General features: G+C 30.9%; 1 protein-coding gene across 6 annotated transcripts in view; it reads left to right on the forward strand.

Annotated features, from left to right (window-relative positions):
- The window catches only part of LOC105193639 (titin), an 88,463-nt gene that overhangs the window by 62,920 nt on the left and 5,320 nt on the right, over nt 1–20,223 (forward strand). For 5 of the 6 annotated variants that reach the window (XM_039450372.1, XM_039450369.1, XM_039450366.1 and 2 more), the window contains 4 exons: nt 211–391; nt 12,554–13,267; nt 17,264–17,449; nt 17,701–18,216. In XM_039450372.1, coding sequence (XP_039306306.1) covers nt 211–391; nt 12,554–13,267; nt 17,264–17,449; nt 17,701–18,216 — 1,597 coding nt within the window. The remainder of the gene's footprint in view (nt 1–210; nt 392–12,553; nt 13,268–17,263; nt 17,450–17,700; nt 18,217–20,223) is intronic. The other variant, XM_039450370.1, reaches the window with a different exon arrangement.

The raw sequence follows: 20,223 nt of genomic DNA on the forward strand, positions 1-20,223 counted from the left end.
TCGAGATTTGATGCGTGTCTGTGTGTCATTTTAAGTGCTACTTTTTTCATGCTTGCCTAAAAAATTGATTAATAAATATAGTGAATTTTTTACATTTTAATATGTATTTAACTATCAGATTGCATTAAGAAATTTGTGTATGCCATTTGTGTTATTTTGTAACATTATGTATAAATTAAATCAAAAGTCTTTACAAAATGTTGTTTGCAGGAGACAGGATATTCCATGAATCAGTTACATAGAAAATTGGAACCAACGGCAAAAATACCATCAATATCTCCGGAGCCTTCGAAATTAATGAAGGGTGACTTCCGCGAGAGCGACTACGAGAGCGACTATGATGGCAGAACATCATCATTTAGCGCCACCAAACTTAGTGTCACAGATTCAGGTATAGTTTATAAAAATTAACATTTGAATTAAAATACTCAATACCGTACTTTTTTTAGTTTAACTAATTAGTAATGGATAACTTATGAGACTATTAAACATTATATTTAAAAAATTATTTATACAGGTTGTTTATTAATGGTTTTGCTCACTTTTTACCATAAGAGCATGATTTACTGACGGATATGTATTTCTAACATATTATTATATTAGAAATAACAAATGCGTGCTTTTATAGTAAAACGTGAGGATAAACATTAATGAACACCCTGTGTGCGTGCGTGCGTGCGTGCGTGTACACACACACACACAGAGTGTCTCAGAAAAAATTTCTTTTTAAAAGCGTATTCCTTGGAACATTCTAAGAAAGAAATCCTAATATAAATGTGTCGAGGGTATAATAGTTTTTGAATTATTCACGATTAAAGTTTAAAAATCACAAAGCTGATATTTCGCGCGTTCAGTCATAGAGACATGACAAGAACATCTCTTGATATTGAGGTTGTCATATAAATACGCAGTGACATTTATATCAAGAAATTATTTCTATAGGACACATTTGTACATTACATATGCATAATTAATGTTTTCAATAAATTATCAATTTAATAACAAGATGTTACGATAGTTATTGGGTCAGCTGTCAAAGTCAATTTATTATAATGTTCATATGATAAGAACTTTTCTGTTTATAAAAGCTTTTACTTTTTTGATACATTACTATAAAAGTTCTTATCATCTAAACTGTGTATAAAACAACTTACTAAACCCAAATTTTAAAATATCAATTGTAAATTAATTTACAAGATCATTAAACCATCTATGTGATGGTTAGCAGTGATATATTCTTATAAAAATTTTTCACATTTTTTAGCTCGCACGCACAGTTAGTTTAAGTAGTGAAATGTGTATTTAACTCAATGAGTATGATCCCATTTTTAGGTCTCAAACAGGATTTTTTCCAAAAAAAATGAATGGTTAAAGCGGGTTGCATACAAATATATTCGAGTAGTAATAACGTACGTATAAATATTTTTGAGTGGTAAAAGTGCTGTGTGTATATTTAATATGTATTTAGCTACGAGTACAAAATACTTGTTTAGTACTCACAAGCACTCACATTGCACACTTTAAAATCACACGGTTCAGTAAAGATTATAATTATTATTATACAGGATGTTTGATATTGTTTACTTATGCTCCTGTAAGTTGATAGAGCAAGTCAAATTGAGAAGAAAAGTCTTTTACCATTTTTTGAAATTTGCAATAGTTACTGAGATAAAAATGATTAAAGTTGACAAATAAACATGTACATACCCTATCCACTACACGCAGGGACCGCCCATCGGTCGCCAAACCATTGGCAGCCGCGGCAGGCGGCGCGGTGAGAAGGGAGAAGCAGCACTAGCTGTCTTACCCCCCCTCACCGCGTAGCCTGCCGCGGCTGCCACTGGCTTCCTCGTGCGGTAGGTAGGAAAAGTACGTGCTTATTTGCCAACTATATTAATTTTTATTTCGATAACTATTGCAAATTTTAGAAAATAGTAAAAGACTTTCTTAGTTTGACTTGTTCTATCAACCCGCGAGAGCATAAGTAAATATTTTCTGATACTCTGTATGTCACAGTATATACACTCGCACAGCACATAATATTACAACAATATTGCAACAATATTAAGGTATTGCAGTGAATATTACAGAGATATTGTAATATTGCAGTGAGTTTGCAAAAATATTAAAACGCAATATACCACACTGTAATATTGCTATGATATTGCAGCAATATTGCAATATAATACTTCACATTGCAATATTGCAGTAATATTGTAGAAATATTAGAATGCGATATATCACATTATAATATTGCTATGATATTGCAACAATATTGCAATATGATGTATCATATTACAATATTGCAACAATATTGCAATATGATGTATCATATTACAATATTGCAGTAATATTGCAGAAATATTGGAATGCGATATATTGCATTATAATATTGTTATAACATTGCAGCAATATTGCCATATGATACGTCATATTACAATATTGCAGTGGTATTGCAGAAATATTAGAATGCGATATATCGCATTAGAATATTGCTACGACATTGCAGCAATATTGCAATAAGATATTTTACATTACAATATTGCAGAAATATTAGAATGCAATATATCTTATTATAATATTGCTATGATATTGCAGCAATATTGCAATATGATATACCTAGATAGCATACAATATTTATGATGAATATTAATAAATATTTATTATAAATGTTTTTCATAAATGTTATGAAAATATTTCATACATATTTTATGTACATGACAAAAATAATTATAAAAATCTTAATCCAAAATGTTATTAAAATATTTATAAAATGTTTTCTAAAATATTTATGCTAAATAAAACATAAATATTTACTAAAATATTTTAAAAAAATATTTCGAAAAATATTTATGATAAATAAAAAGTAAACATTTAGAGTAATATTTTATAAATTTTTTCTTATTTAATTTAATTATTATATTACATTATATATTACATTATATATTACATATATTTTCTAGTTGCATTTTTATTTAAACAAATAACGTGTATTGACCTGATCTATCAGTTAAATACATATATCACCACTAAGTGTTCACAGGTCATCACAAGGGATTAGTTCGTAGTGATCTTAGAGATTAAGCAAGTTGACCGCAGTCGCGACTTGGATAGGTGACCGCTTGGAAATATCAATATTACTGCAATATCTCAGTAATATCGCTGTAGCATTGCTGCAATATATTATATCCGGAAAAATTAGTCACAGGAGTATTATTGCAATATTTCAGAAATATTACTGAAATATTGCAGTAATATTACTGCAATAAATTTTTGCGGACATTAGACATTGCAGCAATATTGCTGCAATATTGCTGCAATATTACTGCAATATATCTTTGCAATATTACCGCAATATTGCAATATTGTAGCAATATTACATGCTGTGCGGGCAGTAACGACAGTAGCTGTCAGTTTCTTTAATGTCAGTGGTCCTCGATCACGTGACTGTCAGTCATTTTAAGAATTGATAACGAGAGACGTCGTTTAAATGTAGTCCTCTTATACAATTCTCAAAATGGCTGACAGTCATATATTAAATTGACAGTCAAATATTATTAAGAGTATGAATAAGTTTCCGCTGTTTTTTATCAAAAATTGGGCATTTATTGTGAAAGAACGGTACCTAATGTTTTATTCGAAGTATTGTCCATCGCTAGCCACTACTTTTTCCCATCTTTCTAACAGCATACGGATACCGCGTCAGAAGAATGCTTCATCTTTTGAAGCTATCCAGAAATCGATCCAATTTTTTGTATCTTCATATGATGTGAAGTGTTGCTCAGACAGGCCATGCGCCATCGATCAAAACAGGAGTAGTAATCAGAAGGAGCAATGTCTGGTGAATACGGCGGGTTGGGTGAAACTTCCCAATTGAGTGTTTCCAGGTAGGTTTTGACCGGCGCCGCAACATGTGAACGAGCATTATCATGCAGAAGAATAACTTTGTCGTGTCTGGAGTAGTAGTGGACACGTTTTTCCTTGAGTATTCGGCTCAATCTCATCAATTGTGTTTGGTAGAGAGCCCCAGTAATGGTTTCATTCGGTTTGAGCAACTCATAATACACGACACCAAGCTGATCCCACCAAATACACAACATGCGCTTTTTTCCATGAATGTTTGGCTTGGCTGTCGATGTTGAAGCATGGCCAGGTGGTCCCCATGATTTCTTCTTCTTTGGATTATCGTAGTGAATCCATTTTTCATCACCAGTGACTATACGATGCAAAAAACCCTTTTGTTTATGCCTGGCAAGCAGCATTTCACATGTGAAAAATCGGTGTTCAACGTTTCTCGACTTCAGTTCATATGGAACCCAGTTTCCTTGTTTTTGAATCATTCCCAATGATTTTAAGCGATGTGAAATTGCTGGTTAAGTCACTCCTAATGTAAGTGAAAGTGCTTCTTGCGTTTAGCACGAATCTTCATCTAATAATGTTTCCAATTCCGCGTCTTCCTACGTTCTTTGTCTTCGACGTCAAATTCACCGTTCTTAAACTTGTGAAACCATTCAACTAACCATTCAACCGGCAACTTCTCTCACTTAAGGCAGCCTCACCATATGCTTCTACAAGCAATCGATGCGCCTTGGCTGCAGATTTCTTCAAATTAAAGAAGTAAATCGAAAGCTCCCGCAAATGACGCTTATTAGGCTCAAAACTCGACATTTTCGCACAAAAAAAGATATATGATGCTGATACAAAATCGCTAATATTTTAAGGTTATGTTGTTGCCAGATGTCCAACCTTACGATATAACGTTTTACAACAGACAATTTCAACCATAACATACTAATGGCGCTATTTTTTGTGAAACGGCGGAAACTTATTTATACTCCTAATAAATTGTAAGGTAATAATTTAATGGCAATCTCAAGCAATACAAGTTTAAAATCGGAATATAAGGTATCTTCAAAACATTATAACTTAAGTAGTCTCTAAGATGTTTATATCCCCATTTTGAATGTGTATACAGATTTATGCTATCTGGTATATAAAATAAAAATAAGTAAAGTTATCAAATAACGATAAAAATTTATTTAATTGTCATTAATACTCTTTGTAAGTCTAAATTATTCACACTTACAAAGTAATAAAAAATGCAATAATATATTTTTCATATTTTTTTGTGTGGAATTATTTACAAATTGATTCTTGCAATATGTGGCAGCAGTTTTATTGTAGTAAATGATACGCATCTTGAAAGATTCTAATAAATTTGGTGTTATTCTAAAAAATATTAAATAAATAAATTAATCATAATTAATAATCGTTGATGACAAGCATTTTGTTCCCATTGCACGAAAGTATAGGGATTATAATATTGCAAAGATATATTGCAAATAGGATTAGCAGTTGACATCAATAAAAACCCAGAAATAAATTTAATAATAGAAACTTGAAAGCAGAATAAATGAAAAAATAAAAAGTAAAATATTATAGAAATTGTAGCAGGATTATGAATATATAAAAATTCAATACGTATTATTGGTTATTAGATGTTGCAAGAATTGAAATGGACAAAATATTAACATTATATGTAAAAAAGTTTATTCAAAGTAGTGATATAAAATTAATAAAAATATTAATAATGTTCTATTTACTGGTATATCGTCGCAGTTTAGTGTAGCTTAACTACATATGTGATCTCACCCAAGCAGAACAACAAATCAAAATGACATCAAAGTGATTTACAATTATGTCAAAATGACATCAAAGTGAATTGTAATTGATTGAAAAGACTTTTAGTGATCATTTTGCAGTCACTTTGACATCATTTTGACGTCGTAATGACTCTCTGTTCTGCTTGGTCATGTGATATTGTTATGACAATCCGCCATATTCTTGATTGTATAGCCACGTATGCGCAGTAGAAATTTGACCCATAATTTTCTCGTACTGTCGCTACTGTATATACTCTGTGACTCTGTATAATAATAATTATGATCTTCATTGAATCGTACAGTTCCAAAATCTGCAATATGAGTGCTTGTGATTGCTAAACAAGCATTTTGTACTTGTAGCTAAATATACGTTTTTACATCACAAATTTACACAGAATGTTATTACCACTCAAAAATACTCACAAGTATATTATCACTACTTTGATATACTCATATACAACTTGTTTTAACCATTTTTCCGAAAAAGTTCCTGTTTGTGAGGCAGTCGTAAGACAAATGTTACGACTGAAAAAAATGAGATAAAATTGTAAGAAAATCATAAAAAAATTTATATACAGGGTGTCAGGAAATAACTTTTCATGCTCTTGTGGGTTGATAGAGCAAGTCATACTGAGAAGAAAAGTTCTTTACCATTTTTCATTATTCGTAATAGTTACCAAAATAAAAATTAATAAAATTCGAGACACGTATGTGCGCGGCTTCACGTGTGTGGCAGCTGAGCGCCAGCACGCTGGTCGGTAGACGATGCTACTTCTTTCTCCTACCACGCCATCACTTGCAACTGTCACTAGTTTTACTAATTTTTATCTCTGTAATTATTGCAAATAATGAAAAATGGTAAAGGACTTTTCTTCTCGGTATGACTTGCTCTATCAAGCCACGAGAGCATGGAAGGTTATTTTCTGACACCTTGTATAAATTATGGTGTAACTCAATAACGCAGCTGCTTACTTTTGCTAGCTCGTGGTAACTTTCAATAATCAAGGGGCCGCATCTAATGCGTATACTCAATTGTGATTCCTAATATTTGAATCGCGCGATACAAGGAATACTCCATCCTATCTCCCCACCCTCTCTCGATCTACCTTTCCCTATAGGAAAAAATTATGTTATTGCTTATATATTTATTGAAAAAAATTAAATGTAACATCAGTATTAATCCAAAAATTTTTTTAATTTCTATATTGCATGTTGCAGCCTGCATGAAACAGATTAATATTTACTTTACAAACTTTTTTCTAATTGTCTAAAGTGTCTGAAAAAGGCGGACCGTTACGCTGAACACCCTGTATGCACACATATAATACAAGGTGCTCCATTTAAGATGACACATTAAAATATAATATTTTTTTAAATAGTACATTTTAGAAAAAAATGTTTTAGACGAAAGTTGTATGGTTTGAATTTCTTAAAAGTTCCCATTCTTTATTACATATTTTATGCAATTTACCTCAATAACTTTTTAAAACACTAAACAAAATTGTTTTTTATGTAGAGAAGAAGAAGGTATTATGGCTATTGTTGACAATATGGTTACCCTTATTATCTCCGTTATGACGTATTCTAACAATTGCTTCTAGAGTTATTCATTTAGTAGCCCGCCGTTTTTTAGTGAAGGTAATATGTCAATACATAATGACTGACAATTGTTATAAAGTATTTTTATTTTTGAGCACTTCTAAACTTTTTCAAGGTACACTTTTAACCTTTAATTACATACACTTTTTTATTATTCTTAAACTTGATTGTATTATCACGCAAAGATACATACACTCAAGTGTTTTTTTGTTATTTATCTATTTGGCTATACACATTTTGAGTTATATAAAGTTAAAACAATAACGTGGAATTTTATTAATATGGTTTTTCAAGCAAAATTTTTATATCAAAATATTTCTTGGATATTTTTGTTGAAATATTTCTTTTGTTTTATGTTTAACACGGATAAAATAATATTTCTTACGAAATTTCTAATAGTATTTCTAAAGTTTCTAAACGCAGGAAAATTCTAAATCAAAAAAATTCTAAACAATGGAAAAATAAAAATATATAATTTTAAAACAAGATACTGTGTTTCTTTTAAACTAAACTAATTTTTTTAATTATTTTTATAGATAACCATATTACAACCATTTTTTTTCTGCCACCTATTATGCAGTGCATTAGATCTTTATAAACGTCCTAAATAATAAATATCTCATTATTTTGAGCCTAGAATCTGTCAAACAACACTTTGACGACAGTAATCGTTCAAATTTCGATGGAAAATATTAATTATAAACAAAATTATTCAATAAAATGAAAATGGGTGCCATATTACCCTCTTCTCCTCTACTTTTCAAGACACTTTAAGACACTTGAAAGAAGGATATTACGAAAAGGATTGTTTTTTTAAAGAACTACAAAATTATTGATTGTTATAATGTAATAACGTTATTTTTTTAAGATTTTTTATTACGACAGCATTATGCAATTTTAGTAACAACATAATGCAATTTTTTTGTTACAAAAACATCAGAATAAATACTAAAATTATAACCTTGAACTTATTAATGCGTTTAATGAATGATTGATGTACAGATAAAGTTTCTCTATTGATATTTCTACAAGCTGTTGTGATTCCTTTTTTCATATCTTCTGGAGTTGTTGGTGAATTGTGAAGTATAGTTATGTATTTAGCACCTCCAACATATTTCCCGCAGAAATAGGAACATAGCGCGTTCTTTACTCTTTTGTCCTTATCTTAATCCGATCAGATAAACGTTGTCGCGCTGCAAATAAAAAAAACAAATACTACAGCAGTCGTTCCAGTTTTATTGAATAATTTGGTAATTCTCTCATTGTCAAATATGCGCTATTAATAATAGTTACGCAATAAAATTATGCGTTAAATATTCTTATACATTATAATTTTTTATTAAATGACTTATTATTTGTGACTTTGTTGTGCGTTAAATATGAAATACTTTACAGTCGCAAAAAAAATTTAAATAATTTTTATGTTTATTAAATTAGGACAAAATATTGATGAAGAAAAATTTTATTATCTGTGCATCAATCGTTCAATAAACGTATTAATAATTAAGTGTTTGAAAGTTCAAGGTCATCAGTTTGAGTATTTATTTTGTTTTGATAACAAAAAGATTAAGTAATTATTTAGTATAGAAAATCCAGCTCTTATCATCTTGACCATGACATACTATATGTTATCAAAGTCATCATCCTGAGTGACCTTTAGAATGTTTTAGTCAGCGTTTGTTGCTCATTAAAAAGTTATTAATAAACAAAGTTGACAAAATAAATGTGTATTTTATATCAAACTAAATTCACTACTCAAAGTTTGCTGCGTGAAAATTAAATGTTTGGACGGAGTAGAGTCCTATATAAAGAGAGAAGCGACATTGATGTCCAAAATTCTGATTGGTAATCTGATTGATACTTCCTTGGCTAAGCGAGCAGCCATATTGTGACCACAGCTGTTTTGCAGAATGACACGAATGGTATATGATGTCGTTAGAGAGGTTCTAATATGGCAGTGGAGGACTCAATTGGATACTGAAGGTTGTGGTGGAGGGGTACGATGTCGCTTCTCTTTTTATATAAGACTCTAGGGCGGAACCCCTCTCCCCCGCACCTCCTCCACATAACGTCTAATGGACGTCCGATGGACGTGCGCAATGCGGAACTGTGGATGCCTAGTGGCCGTCCATTAAATATCCATTGGCCGTCCATTAAATATCCATAGGACGTCCACTGGAAGATCCGAACCTCCAAGACAGACGTCCATGAGACATCCATTGAAGGTTTTTGTTCTGTGTGGAAACTTATTTTGTAAATACCTTTTTATTAAATCACGAATGCCAGCTAAAACCTTCTCAAGCTCGTTATTAATATGTACATTATTTAAAAATCAATAATTTTGTAATTATTAATTTCTCTAAAAAAGTCGTATTGTAGCATCCTTCTTTTACTTAACTTAAAAAGCCTTTTAATTTGAAAAGTACTTAATGAAAAACAAGTTTGTTATAGTATTTTGAAAAGCTCTCGAAGTAAGAAAAATGAAAAACGGGATTTCAATTGAACTAACTTTTATATGACCTTCAAACTGGGCCGTAGCCAGGGGGGGGGGGTGCCAGAGGGTGCCCTTTAACATTCTTTTGGCACCCTCTAAACAGTGCAAATAACCACTAATGTACCTTTACACAGTTTTTCGCTTTTTTAATGTTAAGGATTTATTATTGTAGTCGTATGGATAAATGCAAAAAAAGACTTTTTTTACGTATAGATATAATACATTATTATTTTGTTTTTGTAATTTTTATATTAATAAATTTTATTTCTTAGTTTTTTAAGAAAACTTTAAATTGATATCCTAAAATGTTATTTTGATTAAATTCTAAACATCCTTTACTTTTCCCCAAGCACCTTCACAAAATTCGTTCTAGTTATGGCTCTATCTTCAAACAAACCTCAATTCAAACCAGTGACACCACCTTATATCCTCCTTCCAAACTATACAAACTTTCATCTAAAATATTTTTCTCTGAAATGTATTGTTTAAGAAATATTTTAGTGTGTCAACTTATATGGGATATTTTGTATATCGTGGTTATTCAAGATAGATCAAGGTGAATTAAATCAATTTTTTTATAAATAAAAAAATAGTAAAGAATTAATTTTATTATTAAGTTTTACTATAAATTCTTAATATTTACCACTTCAGCTTGTATTTTATATAATAAAATAATATATAAACATAGTATTTTTTATTGCACAAGCAAAATCAAGAGAAGGAAATTATCCGGTAAAAGTGCACATTAGGGTAGCAGCCTCTGACGACCTTGACCTTGACATATGTTATCAATGAGAAGGTACTGAGTGACATACAAAAGGTTTTAAAAATGCTCACTTTTTATTAAAAAAATAATAACATTACAGAAAAAAAAACAGTTTTTCTTACTTATTTTAGAAAATATTTATTTTACGAAAAAATGTGCCAAACAAAAAATGAAGCTAGTAATAAACTCTATAAAAAAGGTCATATATAGTACATATTTTACCTATTTTCGATACTTTAGTCGTTATTGTAGAAAAACTGTTTTGCGTCAAAAACTCATACAGAGAACGCGTGGGCGGGGGAGGGGCTCCGCCCCTTCCTCTACACCCCTCCCCGTATTTTTTCTAACCCAACCTAACCCTATTTTAGTTGTAATTTAGCCAAAGATATCTAATTGACAATGCGATATTAGATTTGAAATTATGGCCCACTCCCTCCCGCACCCATCTTGTCATTAGGCGGAGCCCCTCCCCCATCCAAGCATCTATTTTTCACCCAAAACTACTAAAAATAAAAAATAAAAATTATATTAAAACACGTTTTCTACTATAACGACTAAAGTATTGAATTAAGATAAAAAATGTATAAGACATTTTTTATAAAGTTTATTGCAAGCTTTATTTTTTGTTTGACACATTTTTTTGTAAAATAAATATTTTCTGAAATAATTTAAAAAAACTTTTTTTCTGTAATATATTTTAATAAGAAATGAGCATTACTTAAAACCTTTTGTAAGTCACTCAGAACCTTCTCCTTGATAACATATGTCAAGGTCAAAGTCGTCAGAAGCTGCTGCCCTAATGTGCACTTTTACTAATTGTCCGATTTGCCTCAACATTAAAGGGCAAGATCACTAATTTAAAAGAAAGTCTAAAAGAAATAAAAAAAAATGAATGATCTTTTTGAAAGAGTTTATTAAGCATTTTTGGTATCAACTCACAAAATTGAGATCATGATTTTATATAAGAAACAAAATTTCTTCGCGTACACATGATCTCTGCACTTGAGTGCTTTCCAGCTACGAAATATAGTCATACACTGTGTTACACAGTGTTGACTTGTAATTGGCACACTGCTTCTGTCGAAGCTAAACATCCCACGGATAAATATCGATCATTTGACATTGTTTCCAAAATTGCGCAAAAACTGAGTTTAAGAATATTCTCTAGAAAGAACGGCATCCGCATTTTAAGGAAAAAATAATTGAAAGCTAAATTTTGAATACGTTTGTCACCGTATAAGCGACTTTTGCTGCATATATCCGTAGACATATAAGATCTAATTTTAGTGCACCTGTTCCGAAAAATCTATTAGAAGAAGTTTTCCTGGACAAAGTTTGCTTTTACCTTCTGGCAATCTCTTCTAAATCAATTAAAAATCGATTTTTAGTGATACTGTTTTAGGTGGATTTGAATCCAAATTTTTAGCACGAAGAGCAAACTCGCGACTGCTTATATCACATTGCCACAAACTTTGAATAAACAAACGTTTAATTTTATTTTACTTTTTAACTAATAACATGTAGTTTTTCTTGCAAGCTTTAGCCAAACACGAATTCTTTTAGCCAAACACAAATTCTGTTTGCTTTGCATACTATTTCTTTTATTTTGAAGTGAATATTTCATCCTTTTTATAATCGTCACCACTTTTGCATAATAAATTTATGTTTCATAGAGCATCCCTTCCATTATCTCATTATACCCAGTTTTATCATCGTAAAGTCGAAAAAAGTTTGAGATATTAATTTCCCACAAAGAACAAACAAATCAAATCGAAGTCGATTAGATGGCATCTAATAGGCGTCTATTGGGTATCTATTATTGGTTATTTCTAGCATGGATTGCGGAAATAATATTCAACAATATTAAAATTAACATTCGTCAAGTGAGCTGATGATTCTGACTTTAATAAAATCAATTCAACATGTGAAACTAGTATTACGTTATCTTCTTTTGATTCTTCTTATCATATTTTTTTCTCGAGTTGTCAGAAGAGGCTTGAAGGGAATCACACAAATAAACTTTTCATATAGGGAAACCGATGGAGTCAAGTTCGCCTCAACAGCAACACACAGTAGTCGTACCAACAAAACCGAAAACGGTTCTTCTACCTGGTTCTCCACCGGAAATTGCTTATGCGCCACCTCAATCACAACAACAATTTTACAAAGCACATACGAAAATGCCATTTACCAATGCAATGGGCACAGAGACAAAAAAAACTGTGAGAATGGACGAATCAACGGAGAATGCTAGAAGGATTGTTACTGTTGAGCAAACAAGTCGTGTCATTAAATTTGGTGACACCAATGTTACGTCTGCCCAGCAGAAACAGCAAAGAACTAATTACTATGTGCCTAAACCAAAAAAATTTGTGCAAGGACAATTTCGAGAATCGGATTACGAAAGCGATGTAGATTCAAGCAGAATTCGATCAAAATGGGCTCCAGCGGATAGCGACACGGAGGAACCTTGTTACCGAAGAGTTCAACCACCCACAGAAAGGAGTCCAAGATCTTTGAATGCACAAGTTAGATCAGCACACATCGCATCGCCGATGGAGTTTGACATCAGCCCTCCGACGATGTCACAGACACAGATCCACAAAGAAGATACAGATGAAAAAATCAATTTTGAAAGATATCAACAGCATACAATTTCCGGAAAGCTTGATAACATTTTACAGCCTGGTACACCGCCCGAGTATGGATTCATATCGAAAAGCAATGTTAAAAGAGCAGCAGGCCGTAAGAACAATATCACTATTTTCACAATGTGGATTATTTGATAAATTTCGAACCGTACAATGAAAAACTTATATTTTTGGGAAAAAGTGGTTTTAGTTTTTAATATAATTTTTGAACTCGATACACTTGGGCTATTCATATTTTCTTTTTTCTAGTCTTTTCATTCCGTATATAATGTAAGTGTTGTCAAATCATATAAAATATTTATTCATAGTGGTTTTATTATTGTTTCTTGCTCTCAGGTGTGGCAAATCCATGTTTTGTCAACAGTCACGAACGACACAAGAAACTATGCATCTCACAAAAACCTAAACAATCCTTTTAAATGTGTCGAATGCATTTTTACTCCAATGTCAACAAACGCGGTACCCACTGCGCGTTCAGCTCATACCCAAATCGTCATATGATATTTTGAAAACACATTCAGAAAATTTTGGAACGGCTATTAAAATGATGCAGTTTTTATATCTAACTATAGTTTCTGACCACTAATGTTATTGTCATGTTTAGGCTCGAAACTTATCAAACAATCCACGTATATATGTGATAAAAGTGTAGATACATTTTTTATTTGCAACAGTAATAGACAAATTATACTCACAAAAAGAATTATTACTTTATATATTTGTATATCTATTATTTTCTCTCTATGTGGCTAATTACTAATTTCCTCTTCTTCTCGATCTATAAGTTCTTTATTCTATCGGCTATACATATACTCACGTGGCAAAATGCTAGCAGTACATCAGTAAATTTGACTATGATCGTAGATTTCTATGTCCTTTTTAAGCTTACAATTAATTTTCTTGGTAAAAATTTCTTCTTAGAATATTTTATACAATTTTTCAGAATTTTTGTATAAATTTTATATTATTAGAAAATTTCTCATATTCATATTCTTTGAAAGAATTTGAACGTTATTCAGAAATAGTTTGAGAAAATCTGAATATTTTTCAGGTTTTTTTCAGATTAGTATTTAAAATACTGAAATAAGAATATTCAGAAGATTTAAACAATATGAAAATTTAAACTGATAGATACAGGTATTTGTATGAATATAGTATTTATACAGTGTATAAGAATACTGTATATGTATATGTACATATTTTTATTTTGAAACTCAATTTTGGGAACTTACAAAATGTCAACATACAAATCGCTTTATTATCATTTTATTAAAATACACTTAATTGAAATATGTCATAATACTATGTGCATTATTCCAATAAGATTTTTTAAATACACAAAATAGAACTGTGTAGTGATCATCTATCGCGATCATCATTACAACAAAAAATGACTTCTTTTCGAATAATTATAAAAAGTTATAAAATAAGTTTGTATCTTTCCTAAAAATATATGTACATGTAAATTTTGATGTATTTAAAGAATTTTTTATTTTGTAATATTTTAAGAAAACTTAGAAAATCAGAAAAACGTGAAGACATAAAAAATTCTATATCTTTCTTAGAAATCTTCATGTATGTAAATTTTGATATATTATAAGAATGTTATCTCATTCCATAATTTTTAGAAAAAAATTTTAGAAAAAATCTTATAAAATCTAAAAAATATGAAAAAATATAAAAAAAAGGTAATTATATACTTTAGGGAATCCAGCTCCGATAGCCCTGAGTAACTTCCAACAAGTTTTAGCCGTCGCTCGCCCTTCGTTAAAAAGTTATAATCATAAAAATTTGGGTAATTATTTACTATTTTTCTTACTTATTTCAGAAAATATTCATTTTACAAAAAAAGGGTCAAATATAAAGTAAAGCTCGTGATAAGCTCTACAAAAAAAGTCATACACCTAACTTCAATACTTTAGTCGTTATACGAGTAATAGAAAAACTGTTTTAAAATGATTTTTGTTTACTTTCATTAATAATTCATCTTCAGTAATAATTACACATGTTCTCAAACATATATTCACATACACACACACACACACACATACGCGCGCGCGCGGGTACGTGCGTGCATGTGTTAACTTATTTTATGTGTATACTTATTTTCTACTATAACGACTAAAGTATTGCAGTTAGGTAAAATATGTATATAACCTTTTTTATAGAGCTTATTACAAACTTCATTTTTTGTTTAACACATTTTTTTATAAAATGAATATTTTCAGAAATAATTAAGAAAAATTTTTAATTTTAACAAATTTTTATGATTATAACTTTTTAACGAAGGGCGAACAACGGCTAAAATTTGTTGGAGGTTACTCAGGGCTATGCCCTTGATAATATATGTCAAGGCCGAGGTCATCGGGACCCCTAAAGTCAATAATTACCAAAAGTTTATTGCAAAATATGTCTTTTGCAACATAATTATTATTTTTAAAAATTTGTTTACATCAATCAATTAGTATAATAAAAAAAGGGAAAATCTGTTGAAAAAAAGGCAAGTAAATTTTTAAGTGTATGAAAAGTTCGTATTAATGTTCTTTAGTTAGAAAGAATAAATCTAATTTGTAATATATTGTAATATATTATTAGTTAACACAAAAATTTCTATTATATATGTTATTTTGAATAACATTTGAATAATAATATATATTTATAATAAAATTATTGAAATCAAATATATTTAAAGATAAAATATGTTGACTCATATTTAAGGCAAGCTAAGCTCACGCGTGAGTAAAAAATATGTAAATATTTAATCAAGGCACTATATACATATAATATTTCTATCTTGAAATAAACTACATTTGTAATAGTTTACATTTGTTTATCTGTAACAGCATTTTACTGTTCGAGCATTACAAAATAACTTCAAAGGACACAATTACGAAAATTGCAAAATAATAAAGAACTTTTTAACTTGGTCTGCAGTATCTGTACACGAGCATTGTCCCAAATATTTTTGGATATTCTGTACAAAACATTTTCCTTGTATACATACAGATGTCTGACAATTAATGATAAATCTCTTGCATGTAGATAGAATGGACCAAACTGAGTCGAAAAATCCTGTACCACTTTACGATTCTCGCAATAATTAATAATTTATAAATTAATAAAAATTTCAAATTAGTCCCCTCCACCGCTAAATCCAAGCGCACGATCGAGATTGTCAAACGCGCAGGGCATGGAGTTTACTGCTTGCCGCAAGGAGCGGCGACGGCTACACAGGCGCGTAGGCCCTCACTCCCCACGAGTGGGGCGGTAGGCGAGACTAATTCAGAATTTTTATTAATTTATAACTCGTTAACTATTGCGAGGATCGCAAAGTGGTACAGAACTTTTTAATTCAATTTGGTTTCCAGTCTATTCATATACGAGAGATTTATCATTAATTGTCAGACACTCTGTATATATATATATATATATATGTATAGAAAAAAGTTTTTTCTCTCATATTAGTATAGTTTAATCATAATAATTAATTGTTTGAAATGTTGAGTTCTAAAATTATGAAAACTGTGTACCAACAACTCCAACAAGCTTCAATCTTATCTATTTTAATGTTTATATTTTTTATCTAGAAAGTTTCATATGTGACAATTCTGTATATTTTAAAATTTCTCATTCTATTTCTGAAATATCTGAAAAAAATTAAAAAGATTGAAAAAAATTACAGTATTTTGTTAGAAATCTTCATAAAAGATATAAAAAATTCTGAAAAATTGTAAGAAAAATTTTCTGCCATTATGATTTGCCAATCAGAAAACCACAATAGAAATGCAGCAGGAATAGAGCACATTTTGCGATAATAAAGTACCCTGTTCGTTTTTTGATACATTTCTAACGATATTGAAGAAACAGTACCTGATTACTATTACCTAGATTATTGCTTTCTATTAAAGATTTCTAATATAATATGTAATACACATTTGCAGTACATGCTTCTGATAAGTTTAACGTTATCTGTGTAGACATTTATATACGTTTAGAAATACTGACCTTGCACAAATAATTTTCTTTTCTCCTTTATTTGAAAAACAGTTAAATTCTTGTTTTGTAACATAAATATCTAAAATCTTTACAGACATCGCGTCACGTCACATGAGTGATATGACGAGCAGTTTTAAATCAAAAACTAAAAAGTTTGTGAGTGATATCCAATCGGATTTAAGGCAGGGTAAACCGATCTTGAAGCAGCCTATCGACTCCAAGATAACCGATAATGACGAGCCAAGAACTTATAGAGAAGAATCGCGAGTCTCCGAGCACGGTAATATCAATATTGTTTTAAAAGATAGACTACATTAGTTCGTTATAATTGCGTAATTTGTAAATGCGTTAAATACATACACACAATACACGCACCCTTTACGCATCTAATACACAATAATAGGTTTAACACAAATTTCAAATCTGCTTGTATTCTGAGAGTAAAATATATCATGTGCATAAACAAGTTTATAAATAAATTACATTGATTTATTAATAGTATAAACGTATTATACTCATTGGCGCAAACAGGAACAAAACAAATTGATCCGGATACTGGACTCATATATTTCAAGTACGACTTTGGCTATGAATTTGGTATTGTTTTACCTGGCGAGGGTAAAAAGACAGTTGAAAGCAGCAAGAAAACTATTCAAGGACAGAGACGTTCCAGTGACATAGAAGTGCCTATAATCCACGAGTTTACTGAAAAAAAAACGAATGGTTTTACGAAGAAAGGCACATTTCTGAAACATCAGACCAAGACAGGAAATAAATTGGGAAATTTAAAGACAGTCAAATGGGAACCAACATCGGAAAGCGAGTTTTCTGAAACTGAAGACATAAAGAATCTCAGTAAAAAACAATTAAGTAAGGGAGATACTGAAAGCTCGATGGCGCCTCCAGGTCTTATCATACCTAGTTCTGTATCACCTTCAAGATGGGATCGCACAACATACAGTCCGCTTTCTCTTAGTCCAAGTCTACCAAGCCTCTCTCCAAGACAGAGTAGCGCTACTGGACCACCTAGCAATGTGGATTCTGCAGGTACATACCTGCCGTCAAGACTGCGTTTTGCTTTTATTAACATTAATCATAGCACTTTTATTTTTATCTTGCTTTGCTTTGATTACATTTTTTACATTTTTTATATTACTATAATAATATTAGGAGAACATAGACTGACATGTAAAACTAATTAAAAGTATTAATGGTTATAACTGGATCTCTGATATTTCTTATGTGATTTTATATATTCTTTTTAAATCCGTCAAATTGTACACCGACAAATTTTAAAACACAGTTTTTAGTTAAACAAAAATAGTAATATCACAATGTTAAATCAATCAATCAATGTAATAATGATGCCAATGTATATCTAATATGGCAATAATAAGTAAGAAACTCTTTCTTTCCATCCCAAATACTGTAAAGAATTTATTGCGAAAGAATTGGATTAATAGATGTAGAGTCAAGATGATAAATTAATGTCACACTGTATCTTCATTTACGTTTAACTGTTTCTATTCACATGTTGCATGGTATTATGTTACATAGTATATCATTAATTTGGTTATGCTTGTATGTGTACCGGTGTTCGCGACAACGACTTGGGGCCTTAGCCCTGAGTCGACCGGATCGTGATACACAATATTAATTTGATGTCGGTTTAATGGAAGCTGACTAACTTAGCTGTGACAACGTCTTTGCTTCTACTCGCGCGACTGAGGGCGATCTTCCTCGATGCTTGTGCTCACCTTAGATTGAAAATTTTCAATCCACTCTCGATCTCCTATTGGTAAAGAAATTCATCGTCCGTTCCGCGTCAGTAAATCAAAACGAATCGGCGAATCGGCGGATCGACGACCGCGGGCGCCGACTTATGATCACAGGCATCAAGGTTCGCTTTGTTCTATGTCTATAAACAAATACGACAATAGATAATGAATTCTAACAATTATTATGGAATTATTCGTTTAATAACCCGCCGTTTTTTTAGTGGTGCTAATATACCGATACACAATAGCTGATAATTGTCTTTTGTTTAAATAACGTTTTATGCCAATCGTTGGTAACTCGACCGTTTCTTGCATTACGGACCGATGTCGACTGCATAATTTTCAAAATTCCGTTATTAATACGCTGAGGATAACTTCAAAGTGAGTCAAAACGTACATTCGATTTTGTGAAAATGAATAAATATTTATAACACAAATAAATATGATTGCGCACCTATATCTGTACTGACTCTCATAGCCTTTTCTTTTCAATTTTTTATTGTTTAAATTTCGATAGTTCTGATTTAATACATATTAATTTGTTAGGTAATTGTGCACAATAGGGGACCCAGCTCTAATCATGTTGACCTTGACATATGTTATAGAGGCAAGGGTACTGAACAACTTTTCCTTATAAACTAATTAGCGCTCTCGTCTAGTTTTCAAGATATACTTAGAGAAAGAAAAAACAGTTTTTCTTAATTATTTCAAAAAATATTTATTTTACAAAAACATGTATCAAACAAAAAATAAAGCTCGTAATAAGCTCTATAAAAAAGGTTATATACATATTTTACCTAACTTCAATACTGTAGTTGTTACAGTAGAAAAACTGTTTTAAAATAATTTTTCTTTTATTTTGAGTAGATTTACGTGAAATGTAGATACTTGGATGGGGGAGGGGCTCTGCCCCTCCCTCGTACCCTTTCCCCGTATTTTTTCTAACCTAACCTAATCTAATACTATTTTAGTTGTAATTTGACCAAGGATATCTAATTGATCATGTTACGATATTAGATTTGAAATTATAGCCCACCCTCTCCCGCACCCATCACGTCATTAGTAGACCGACTGAGACGGGGTAGGTTAGGTTAGAAAAAATACAAAAAGGGAGTGCAGGGAGAGGGGCGAGGCCCTTCCCCCGCCTACGCGTTCTCTATACGATATGTAAAAATTTGAATTTGTCAGAGTTTTTTTAAAATGGTTTTTTGATTATAACTCCTAAAGTATTGGAGGTAAAATATGTATAGAACCTTATTTGTAGAGTTTTTTATAA

The sequence above is a fragment of the Solenopsis invicta genome, chromosome 6 (assembly GCF_016802725.1).
Source record: "Solenopsis invicta isolate M01_SB chromosome 6, UNIL_Sinv_3.0, whole genome shotgun sequence".
Taxonomy (NCBI): Eukaryota; Metazoa; Arthropoda; class Insecta; order Hymenoptera; family Formicidae; genus Solenopsis; species Solenopsis invicta.